Raw genomic sequence first — 12,262 nt, 5'->3', positions numbered from 1 at the left:
ACCCAAAAAGCCTCTTTCCCATTAGGGGCCTTGTTTAAAACACATTCATTTTCATCATGCTTATGTTGGTTTTCTCTGTAAAAAGCAAAAAAAAAAAAAGAACGAAATAAAACCAAGCTAAACGGCAAGATGGTTTCTCAAACATATGCTAAAATCTTAGATTGACATGACACTTTTTTTAGCCTGATACACTGACAAAACTGACAATTGTTGTGTGACCTGCAACCACTGGTTGGAGCTGTTGTACGACTGAAGATATTGGTGAATGACATGGTTGTCACAGCAAAGGACAAGTGACGTGGACGGACCTAGAACTCACAGAAGTCACAGCAGAACTCGACTGAAATCTTTTTTTTTTTTTTACCTTGTTAATTCTAAACTGGGCGTCAACTGTAGCCTCCAACTCAAACTGTTTGTCCCAGTTTCCTTTGAAGTAGATGGCGTTGATCAGAACCAGCACGGTGGAGCTGTCCAGCACGCCTGAAGCCAGCAGCTCTGTGATTTTACCTGGTGACATGGTGAGTGGAAACCCTCATTAATGATACTCATCATTTCATGATTACTTCATAACAAGCGTTTTTACCAAGGGTGAGACACATTGTCATGTAATATTCTAGTCATTGGTAAATTCACACATGTCCAAATGTCATGAAACCGACCTTGAGTTTTTGTATCCACCCAGTTGTTGATGTTAACCCTGGCCTCTTCTACACTTGTTTTGAAGTCCACACTCTCCAGGCTGGCACTGTAGTGCTTTTTAGTCTCCGCTAAAAAATCCTTAAATCACAAAATTATAAACCTGAAGTACTCACAGCTTAGCTGATGTATTCTGACAGACAGCACTTTTGAATGCAGCTCAATTGAACGGTTGAACGTGAGAAGACGAGAAGACGGTGCCTTACTATGACACCACAGCGTTCAGATGTTGCCCTTCTGACCTCACCTCCATAAAGTCGTAGGTCTGCTCTCCGTACAATCTGTTGGCGACGCTGAGCGAATAAGGAGCATCTGCCTTGTAGAGTTCGCTGAGCAGCTTGCTGAAGTCGGCGTGGACGCTGTCCTGACCGTTCTGAGGTTTCAGGCACTGTGAACAGCCGGAAAAGACCTGTACGTTACATTGACACACTGAGCCAGTGGCCAGTTGAAGACAACCGTAAGTGTGTACAGACGTACAAAAAACACAGTAACAGACATATATTCCTGGTACTCCATTAATGAATGACCTGGGGTTTTTCTAAGGTTTTTTCTTTTAAATTTGCTTTTGTTCCTAAATGTATTAAAACAAGGCTTGTAGGATATTAATCCAACACCTTTGGTTGCACTATAAACAGTATGTAGCTGAATTCAGAATTTGTCATGGTTTGTTTTTGTTGTCATACAATAAGTGTGTTAGGTATCTTTACTTTGTTTATTTGAGATCTGTGAACTTTTATTTTGAAAATGCCACTTTTATTTTGTAATCTCTATTTCCGTTGTTTTCCGGTTTGAAAATGCCACTTTTATTTTGTAATTTCTATTTCCGTTGTTTTCCGGAGAGCAAGAAAATAGAGATTACAATGAAATTAAGGCAGTGAACCAAAGAGCCAATTTAAGTGTTTGCCATTTGGTAAGTGAAGAAACTGAAGACGAGAGATGAGCCTTCGTTTCACTTTGACACGTTTCGCTTTATGTTTCGTTAACTTTGCCGATGTTATCTTTAATATTTAATGTGTTCTCACTCAAAAACAAACAAAAGTGTCCAGAAGGCCACTCGAGGGCGCTAGAAACCATTTCCGAAAAACGTAAATAAACACTTACTCCCTTTTGCTTTAAAACAAATATCATCCTCAGATTTAGGGCAATAAAAAAAAAATCATTGTGCGTTTTACTAATGAGTTGCAGATACACAAATCTGCTTAGCTTGCTCTTTCCAGCATCAGTTTCACTGTGACAGGGTTGCGCAACATCACCCAGTGCAGTTAAAAACCAAATTACATTTGGAACCAGCTGCTGGATTAATTTTGCTATGAACACGACATGATCGTATTAACACCTGTAGCAGGTACTGCGGCAGTCTGCTTCGAGGCATCTGTGTCTGCATCTGCATACGCATCTGAAGCTGCGACTGCATTGGAGATGACTTGGCACATTGCTGCAGGTCCTCCGACTTCAGTGGCCGCTGTCTCTCCGTAAAGCAGAGAACCTGTAGGTACAAGAATGGCTCCACGTCAGGGTCTGAGTCACATATTCAGTCTTTGCGTCTGGACAGCAGAGAGTATTAGATCTTTTAAGTAAAGCCCATTCAAATCTCTCCGCAATCTCAGGGCAAAATCAGACACACGAGCCCAGGCAGGTTTGTGCCAGGCAGTTGCTCTCCAGCTGGGTTATTTTCTACATGTTCTGAATCAGTTAAAAGGTACATTCCATAAACATTTAGTCAGGTACTTGCCATCCACGCCTATCTTAAAACACACCACCACTCCCAGTCTGGTTGCAAGAAAATTATTCAGTGACAATTAAGGAATAAAAGCACATTTTAACTTTTTATAATTTGTGAAAATTCACAGGTCAAAATGAACCCTTTGCACACTGAATAACACAGGTTTTAGACTTTTCATTATTTTTACACTATTTTAGTTTTTTAGAAAAAATGCTGATGCCGTCTAAAAAATACCATGTTACTAATTTGACCAGATGCTCCACTACTTCTTCTTGCCTACTGAAATCTCCTAATTTCTACCATCACCTACCCAGGGTATTAATATATATTTATCCAGCATTGATCTTCTTTTGGCTTTTGATTCATACCTTTTACAGACAGACAAGTGCAGCATGAAACACAAGCTCCTTGGCAGTGTCCGCTGTAAGACAAGGCCACAAACCACTCTTTCGTTATTGCACGCCCACTAAGTGAACAAGACAGAGCACGAAGCATCCACTCACACCCTGCTCTGTTACTCTTGTTGCCAGGCGTCACTAAACTCAACACTTGAGGAACTAACTGCCTAGTAAGTGTAGTACTAGTAAGTGTAGTACTAGTACTGTAATCTTAAAAGACCACCGTGATGTCCTTGTGTGCGTGTGCGTGCTGTACCTCGGACATCTGTGTGTGCGTGTTGCCTCTGGCGCCCAGCATCACCATGGCCAGAGCTGAGGAGATGCTGAAGGAGGAGAAGAAGACATTGGCCGTCTTGTCGTTGTCGCTCAGCTGTTTAAGAAGATCTAGAGAGAAGTTGGTGTTGGCCTTAGTGACAGGGACGGTTGATGCCATTGTGCCTGATATCCAGAAAAACAAACAAACAAACATAATCGACGTAAGAAACAGTGTGTAGTCTCAAACGTGTTATGATCCCTCGTGTCATACCACTGCAGAACTCTAGGGGTCCTGAAACTTAATTATAACTTAATATATTAAGTCAAAGTTCTGACATATTCAGGAAGTTTAACATTTTATTTCAGCAATTTTTAATCACCAGTGCAGACCAGAGACCAATACCAAAGATACAAGAATTACAACACGTCCGGCAACCACTTTGACAAAATCGTGTTCTTACTTACTAGCAGTCCTTCGGAAAACCAAATGATCTGTGTCAGCTTCTGTACCTACGGAGGAAAGTGTCGTGCTCAAGTCAACTGTTAAATATTTTGCAGACTGACACTCCCAAAGTCAAGTCGGTGGCTGCAGCAGGGGAATATGCTGAGATATCACACCCATGACTGAAAAGGCACACCCATGCTTATAATTGTTTGGGTACACGCTTTGTGCCAAAAAAGATTCGTAAGATTTACATGTCCCTGGAAAAATACAACACAGAGGCAATATTTATTATCTACAGGAACCTTTGTTTTTCTATGTGGATATCTATGCTGGAAATCAAGTCTTTTGTTCGTTGAGTTTATCCTAGCTGAGTTTTGTTTTTCTTCTTCAAGTCCTTTCAGAATGGGTAAAATGGTGTTTTCCTTCGGCCATAAGTTAGGTTTAAAACCAGTTTAATCACTGAGGTCACATTCCAGTGATAAATGTTTGAAATACCCTTTGTTAAATGATTTGTATTCAATGCAGGTATTTTTTATTATCTGCATTTTTATGATGTGGTTGATCGTTTTTGTATATATTTTGTATATATATTTTGTAATATTGTGTTTGTGTGAAGGTGTTTATCTGAAACCTGAATCAGATTGTTGCTCTCTGAGCAGTGTTCTTCGTTTAAATCATTCATTCATTAGTTTACTTATACTTTACTTTTGTACTTACTTCATTTTTGTGCTATTTTACCAAAGGTACAGGGAAAAAGTTTTTATAGACGTAATAGAGAATGGATAGATACATATAAACGTCGTAAAAAAATGTTTCATTCAGGTCTTGAACAATTGGCTGTCAACGCTGCACCGTTGCTGCAAATTTTCCAAGCAATTTAGAAAAAACACATCTTTCCAATTATTATAATAGTAAGTAAACGCACCACTAGAAAGACACAGCATTTTCATGTTATGTGTTGACGGCGCCCTCATCTGGCCGTCTCTAGGCGCAGCTGTGCCACCGTGGTGTGAATTAAAGCAGAGTAATAACATGGACAGGACTGAGTAATGAGAGAGTGCTGAGTGAATAAGCAGCGTCGGTGTTATTGTTCTGAGAGACTTGGCTCTAACTTTGGAATTTGAAGGACAGGATATCGACCTTTTACGGTAAGCACAATTTGTTGTAGTTTTTCGTCGTTTTAGCTTTTGGGCTGCTAGCATGGTAGCTAACGTGGACGTAACGCGATAGCCTGTAGGACGGGGTCTTTCAGGACACGCCAAAAGTCATGCAAAATATGTATGGGCTTGTGTTTTAGAATTTAAAATTGTACACAATAATCTGAGCAAGGCATAAACTCCAACAACAAGCTGTCAATATTTGCTTTTCAATTCGGCATTGATATAATTAGCCTAATGTACCTCAACGTTTCTAGTCGCTAAGGTTGTGAGGGTTTTATTTTTAAGCAAATAAAACCGGCGTTTTCTTTAATATTGTTTAGGATACAATTCAATTCTCAGTCCGTCTTTGTTTCCGGTTCAAATTTATATTACGCACTACAAGTTTTGACACCAGCTTGAGCCACAACAGAAGCTTCTGTCATGTTTCAGCTGTTGTAACCGTTTGACCCTGAACTAAAAACAGAGCCCTTATCACAGCACTTCCATTGCGTCGATTTTTGTGAATGAATATTGAGTTTTTGTTTTGTGAACACGCGAAGTCATTTAGTTTTCCGACTAATTTCGCGTGTCAGTCACTCGACGGGGCCCATTAGTATTTCAGCGTTCTGTTTTGTTGGCTCTGGTCCTGAGTCACTCTCTCAGTCATGTGGCTCTCGAGCAGCACAAACACTTCACACTGATGTGTCATCACTCTGTGTTTACATCGTGTCGGTGTTTCACTCCTGTGTTTTGTTGTCATTTTCACTTCAGGCCACATTTTATAGGCTATAAGACAACTTATTTATTTTATTTTTATTTTTATTTAAGTTGTACTATAGGGTTTTGGTAAATAGTAAACACCTAAAAGATAAATATTTGGTGGCAAAAATAACATTTATTTTCATCATTTTAGATTATACAATTTAACTGTTTAACACAGTGGTCTCAAACTCCCGGCCCCATTTTCTGTACCTTGTCTGTGATGATAGATGTCATTAGAAATGTGCCCCTTTTTTTCATAGGTGTATAATACACCTTGTCTGTGATGATAGATGTCATTAAAAATGTGCCCCTTGATTTTTTTTTCATCATTTTTTATATTGCTTATGCTTTAGGTTTATAATATCATATTTATATTTAACAAAAACTTAAGCTAACAGCCTTAGCCAAAAAAAAAGGACTCTTCACAGACATACGTGGAAAAATGCTAACCCTAATAAAATATGTTCTGCGCTGTTTCTTTTCTTAGACGTTTGTGGGCTTTTCATCATGTCAGTTTTTACACATAGAGCACAAACGCTTAAATTATGAATGTCATGTGGCTAATGTCAATAATTCATTAGCCGACAGCCTGGTGGCCTTGTTTCAGGTTAATGTTTGCTCAGTGGATTCAGCTCTTTATGTACTCTGACGAAAAATTCCGCAAATGCACTTATTGCACCGCACACAGAACAGGTGTCCTAACTAAAGGTTAATGACAGTTAAAACTGTATTGTTGTCTTTTACAGGATGTGCAGAGTCCCTGTCAGTCTCTCAGGGAAGGCATTACTGCTTCACTCTGTCGTCACTTATCACCTCAGACGTCTCGGTGGTTAACCCTAACGTGCTGACGTCCAGAGGATGGCATCACCCTTTGTGCCTGTTCCCGTGCCCATGGACCGAGCCTTATCAGTAGGTGGCAGCAAGTTGAGGCGACCGCACCGGGCTTCCTCTCTTGGCAGCGTCTCCAGCAGCTCCGAGGACCAGGGAAGAGGATGCGGCTCCCAACGCCAATCCCGCGGCGTGGACAGAGGCAGCCGCAGCCGGACGCCGCCGCCCCTTCAGAGTCCTGTGACGCGGGGCAGGGTCAACGGGACTCTGGAGCCCACCATGGAATATTCCAGCTGCCCTCGCTCTGTATCGGATCCTTCTGGGAGTCAGCAATGCGACGAGCGACCCATCACCCCGACTGTCCTGGGATATGAAGTGATGGAAGAAAGAGCCAAATTCACGGTATGGTTCCAGTGGTGGCTAACAGTTCAAATGTGATTCTACATGAAGACGGACCATTCTACAGAATATATTACAGCTTTTGTTTTCTATAGAGGAATAACTTCTTTAAACTTTAGACATTATATTGTTACATTTTATATATATATAAATGTATATGTATATATATATATATATATATATTAACATATCATTATATTTGGAAGCAACCCCTCATTCTGGATTCTTTTTCCCTGGTACAGGTGTACAAGGTCCTGGTGAGGAAGACTCCAGATGAGAGCTGGGTTGTCTTTAGGAGGTACACAGACTTCTCTCGACTCAACGACAAGGTGGGTTTAAATATGCACTCCCGAAATATGAACTACGTTTGGCCTAAAGATAATTGTTTCTTTTGTTTGGTTTAATTTTATTCCAACAACATCATATTGGAATCCATTCATTGCACCGTTCGGCGTACCAGATTCGGCGCCCTGGCCACCAGTTGATCACTGATCTAAAGTGACTACCTACTGTAAACCAATCCATTCGTGCTTTCAGAGTTTCAGCATTTTTTTTTTCATACTAGGACAAAATATTCTGTGGGAAAATGTAACACAAAGGGGTTAGAACAAGTGTAACCTAGACACACGCAGTAACCTAAGGCACGAAGACAAAACGGGAACACCCTTTCCGGTGTTGGCTGCAGTCAGAGAGGTCAGAGAGATGGGGTGTGAACATCCTTCATTTCATTCCTGTGGCTTTTTCCTGTGTATTCCATTTCTGCTGAGTATCTTTTCTTGCACTCTGGAAGTGAAGCTGTGGCGATCATGTGCACAGCGTTTGTAAAGATTTGAAAGAGTTTCAGGTTTGGCTGGCTGGCGCTCGTCAGCATGAGCACCTGCGTGTTATTATCATGTTTGGGGGGGGGGGGGGGAGGGAAGGAAGAAAGAGAGTTATGTTACACGCCAGTCGAGATGAGCCAAACACGCACATGTAATAGAGTTTAATGACCACACGGACGCGTGGTCCACGCATTATCAGCGTGTTATGCAGCGCTGCCGTCACGCTGTGCCGCTGGCACCAGATGTACCTTTGGATCTCACCCAGTTTTTCTCTGAAAGGGAAAGCAAGCTGTTGTGCAAACACGCTACGCCAACACTCCTCCTGGGCAAACTGACATCCAGGTCATTTTCACTTCATCTCTACAAGTTGAACTGCTTTTTAACTGACATATGCAGTATCTGTTGTGAGCAGTAGGTTCATCAAAAAGTACTTTTGTTAACAAAAATAATTAACAGCACCTTTTTAAAAAACAGCATGCTCTGAAATTAAACACCGAAAATTTCATAAACACATTTTGAACCGTTAAGCCGTTTCTTAATGTGAGCTCAGGAATTCTTTATAAAAAGATTTAATCTTTAGTTGCTAATCCAGAACAGAAGTTAGGGTCATTTTGTTGCAGCATAATGGTGCAGTGAGTAATGCTTTTGTGATTTTTTTTTTTTTAAAAAGCAAAACATCCAAGCAAACTTCTCAGACTTTGTGATTTATATCAACTCTTCAAAAATAATAATAATAATAATATATATATATATATTAAAATTATATTGCACATGCATAAAATGTTTGCCTAACTTTGGTGTGGTTTGCAAATGTATTTTCTTAATTTTTTTTCAAGTATTATTCTTAATTTAATTAATGTAACAAGACAGCACAGGATAAAAAAGGATAATAAAAAAAAATACAGAAAAGTAGGAAGAGAAAGATTAGGAAAAAAATCTTTTCTCAAAGAAGTTTTGTTATGATAAAGGTTAAATTTCTTCCTTTTTTCCCTTACAGCATACTCCATGTTTAAATCACTTCAGACTAGGGTAACGTTTTTATAAAACTCGGTGCAGTGCCACGTATAAACCTACAACATTTTTGCATATATATACTCCATATATTATTCTTTATTACAAACCATAAAAATTCGACAATTGCAGTTCCTCTACCGAGCCCCTAGAGGTCGTAGAGACCCCATGTTGAAAACTGTCTACTTTGGACATACTCAAGTCCAACTGGAACCTGCAGATGGTGCTGTTGATCATAATATAAATTGGACAGGGCCAACTGTGGGGATTTTGATTTGGATATCAGTTCATATAGAAGTACAGTGTGTGGGATGATGGATATGGAGGCTGAAAGGGAACCTTGTGTTTGTCTGTGCAGCTGAAGGAGATGTTCCCAGGCTTCCGTCTCTCGCTGCCCCCCAAACGATGGTTCAAAGACAACTACGACAGTGACTTCCTGGAGGACAGACAGCTAGGACTGCAGGCCTTCTTGCAAAACCTGGTCGCCCATAAAGACATTTCCAACAGGTACAGAATGCAGTTGTTTAAGGGAGTCCTAGTTGCCGGGGAGGTACAGAATGCAGTTGTTTAAGGGAGTCGAAGTCGCCAGGGCGGCGGGGGGACGGAACTGTAAAAATGTTATGGAAGTCTCAACAACGCAAAAGTACTGCAGATGGAAAGAGGAGATACAATGTTATGGAAGTCTCAACAACGCAAAGGTACTGCAGATGGAAAGATACACTGTAAACACATTTTATAGGGCAGTCTCGTGAAACCATGCGGTAAGACCCACATAAAACGATAACCAGCCATGACTGATGTCCTCACTAACTGTGGTAGAAATCCCGTCAGCATGCAGCAAGCCCTGGGCTCATATTTATCTTGTCCCCAACTTCCAACCCTTGTACGGCAGCTGGTGTAAAACTACTGCTGACAAAAGGAAAAGTCGAAAGTGATTCTTCACTACGCTGTAAAACTACAGTCAGCAGCTATATAACACTCTCTGGAGTGCCCTTCTGTATTTCAGATCATTGTAGAGAGACTTTACGTAGGCGCATTGGAAGCTATTGCGTAATTATGCGAAACTTCTATTCCTGTTGAACAAAAAAAAAAAAAATCAAAATTACAAATCAGTGTAATTTACTCACTATATTTACCTTCAGTTGCAGTTCTACTGGAATTAAAAAAAACCTTGAGATTTAAAAAGTGATCTGGAAAAAATACAACTCTTATTCATTTACAGTAAATCATTTGTCTTTGTGACAGTGACAGACAGTTAAATACTCTTCCACCAGGTGGCAGCAGGTGACTACTAAAAAACAAAAAAAAGGCAACTCGGCTCATTAAATAGATCTTGTTTTTTTTTTTAATTCTTTTTTAATTCACTGTTGTGTTCAACTAAACAGGCCCAGATGTCACACTAAGTAAACCGTGCGTCATTCAAAAGTAGTAGATAATAAAAGTTCGTTACATATTCTTTGTGACATTTGTTTTTCACTGTTGTGAAAAAAAAAAAAAAAAGAAAAAAGTAAAAAAAAAAAAAAAGTGCCGTGGTTCCAATTTATTACAGAAGGATCAGCTCTTGTTCCAGCACTGTGTTTGAAAGTGATTTGCACAGTGTGGGGGAAAAAACCCAGACAACCTGTTGATTCATTATAAAACTGTTGTTTGACAAATGGGCTGAGTCCATGCAGCTATAAAAGCTGTAAAGGATGCACTGTCACATCATTTTCTATTTTTTTTTCCCCCCTTTTTTTTTGCAGCCAGGCAGTCAGAGAGTTTCTATGCCTGGATGACCCACCTGGGCCTTTTGATAGTTTGGAGGAGAGTCGGGTGAGTGCCTTTATATTGCAGTGAACATTTCCACATCCCATATTTCCTGTGTCCACTGCGACAACATGATACATTAGCACGGTGCGTTGTGTGAACATTTCTTCCAACTCATTTGTTATCTGTGTAGATGAATGGGTTTCTGTTGAGACCAGGCTCTGATGGACTAGAGTAGTAGTTCTCAAACTGTGGTACGCGTACCACCAGTGGTACGTGAGCGCTCTCTAGTGGTAGGCGGGGAAAATTCATGCACCATGCACAATTAATACAACATTTAGTTGTAGAGTGTGGACAACAGCTCAATAAACAGGCCTCATATCAGCAACACTATGGAAGACATTCTCCAGAATTCTATAAGGAAGGAATTCTTTGGTGGAAACGAAGGATATGTGAGAAAAAAATTGGACGTAAGATTTCAGTGGCAAAAAAAAAAAAAAAAAGACTTTGTTTAGACTTCAGGAAAAAAAATGCTCCTGCTCATATAAAATACAATTATATGAAAATGTTTTTATTGTCATCAGCTGCAGTTTAATGGATTATTAAATATAGTAAATCATATTAAGCTACATTATTATTAAAACTGGCCATTGCAGAAAACAAAATATTTAAAAAAAATAAAACCAATAAAACATAATTCTCAAGATCCTACAATTACTGCCAAGAGAATGAATGAGCTCTGTGTGGAATTAAATGCTGAACAAATACATCCTTCCTGGGAATGGGCTGCATTTCCATTCCACCTATTCCTTACTCTTGTAGATGAAGAATCGTGAACGCCTCGGCCAAATGAAAACATGAAGAATGGAGCGTAAAAGCACTTGTTGGGATGACTTTATTTTACTAAAAATTGAATCAGTGAATATTATCCCTGTTTTTTTTTTTTTTTTTCATTTTCTCTCCTTTCCACTTTATTTTACTAAAAATTGAATCAGTAAATATTATCCCTGTTTTTTTTCTTCCATTTTCTCTCCTTTCTGTAGGCGTTCTGTGAAACGCTAGAGGAGAGCAACTACCGTCTTCAGAAAGAGCTGATGGAAAAACAAAGGGAAATTGACGCTCTCAAGAGGAGGCTGCAGGAACGGGAGCAGGCCATTCTTCTCCTGGAGAAACACATCAGGTTAACATGTACAAACACATGTAGTCTATGAATACAACGCAGTGAAACGGAGGGCCACGTCGCTCCGGGTTCACACCGTGTGCCGCATCACACGGCGGAAACCGATGGTTGACAGTTCAGGCCAAACACAACACTGAGCTACCAAAATAACACTGAGTTATTGTTTAAGTCGATGCGTACCATCTGGTGTTGTGCCTCTCTCTGTCCTAGTGGAGTGTGCGTGAGCCCGGAGTCTCCGAGTGCACTCTCAGCTCAGGGCAGCGAGAGCAGCGCGGATGCAGATGTGGAGTCGTCTGCTGCAGAGGCCGACCAGGATTTGCCCGACGACACTGGGTAAGAAATGCCTACACACAAACACACGTGGAAACGATCCAACTAACTAAGAAAAAAAAAGAAAAAAAGAAATCTGAATAAATACATATAAATGAGGTCAAATGACGACCTTTAACTGCTGCACAGGAAGAACACCTTAAAAACAGAGAATTAAATACTCCACCACTAGTGGCAGCAGATGGCAATTACACTAAAAAAAGACACTAAACAGGTCCAGTTTACCACTGAGTAATTAAATTGTCCTGTTAAGTCGAACAAAAACGCTGATGAAATCTAAATAAATATGAATAATATTATTAAAATATTATATAAAATGTCTTCTTACATTTCATTAAACGAATTGAATTTAACCAAAAGGCTCAAAAATATACAAATTTAAAAGCATGTTGTTGTTTTTTTTTTTTTAAACTAAAGCTTGTTATACACTACTGTTTTTCATTTAGGGTGAACTAACATTTTTGTTGTTAATGTTTTTTGTCGTAAATTAGATTTTATTTTATCTCTTCAACTGACGCCGCGGATGACG

The 12,262-nt window shown here is 39.7% G+C and overlaps 3 protein-coding genes across 6 annotated transcripts in view; 2 read left to right on the top strand and 1 right to left on the bottom strand.

The window, feature by feature from the left end:
• LOC103377059 (leukocyte elastase inhibitor-like) overlaps window positions 1-4,324 on the bottom strand; it is a 5,914-nt gene extending 1,590 nt beyond the window's left edge. The window contains exons 1-6 of the mRNA XM_025054750.1: window positions 3,538-4,324; window positions 3,074-3,255; window positions 2,033-2,182; window positions 944-1,105; window positions 660-777; window positions 365-507 (exon numbers count right to left, since the gene is read on the bottom strand). Coding sequence (XP_024910518.1) covers window positions 365-507; window positions 660-777; window positions 944-1,105; window positions 2,033-2,182; window positions 3,074-3,250 — 750 coding nt within the window. The 5' untranslated portion in view covers window positions 3,251-3,255; window positions 3,538-4,324. The remainder of the gene's footprint in view (window positions 1-364; window positions 508-659; window positions 778-943; window positions 1,106-2,032; window positions 2,183-3,073; window positions 3,256-3,537) is intronic.
• Window positions 1-12,262, top strand: part of mkxa (mohawk homeobox a) — a 1,121,182-nt gene that overhangs the window by 997,230 nt on the left and 111,690 nt on the right. The gene's annotated exons all lie outside the window — the stretch shown is intronic.
• snx16 (sorting nexin 16) overlaps window positions 4,509-12,262 on the top strand; it is a 13,750-nt gene continuing 5,996 nt past the window's right edge. For all 3 annotated transcript variants that reach the window (XM_008307693.3, XM_008307691.3, XM_025054744.1), the window contains exons 1-7: window positions 4,509-4,665; window positions 6,165-6,648; window positions 6,888-6,974; window positions 8,836-8,984; window positions 10,220-10,289; window positions 11,267-11,403; window positions 11,614-11,736. In XM_008307693.3, the coding sequence (XP_008305915.1) occupies window positions 6,277-6,648; window positions 6,888-6,974; window positions 8,836-8,984; window positions 10,220-10,289; window positions 11,267-11,403; window positions 11,614-11,736 (938 nt within the window). In that variant the 5' untranslated portion in view covers window positions 4,509-4,665; window positions 6,165-6,276. The remainder of the gene's footprint in view (window positions 4,666-6,164; window positions 6,649-6,887; window positions 6,975-8,835; window positions 8,985-10,219; window positions 10,290-11,266; window positions 11,404-11,613; window positions 11,737-12,262) is intronic.

This window comes from Cynoglossus semilaevis, chromosome 3 (genome assembly GCF_000523025.1).
Source record: "Cynoglossus semilaevis isolate Cse_v1.0 chromosome 3, Cse_v1.0, whole genome shotgun sequence".
NCBI classification, from domain to species: domain Eukaryota; kingdom Metazoa; phylum Chordata; class Actinopteri; order Pleuronectiformes; family Cynoglossidae; genus Cynoglossus; species Cynoglossus semilaevis.
The sequence above is the reverse complement of the archived record's forward strand: the minus strand, read 5'-3'. Positions and strand labels throughout refer to the sequence as shown.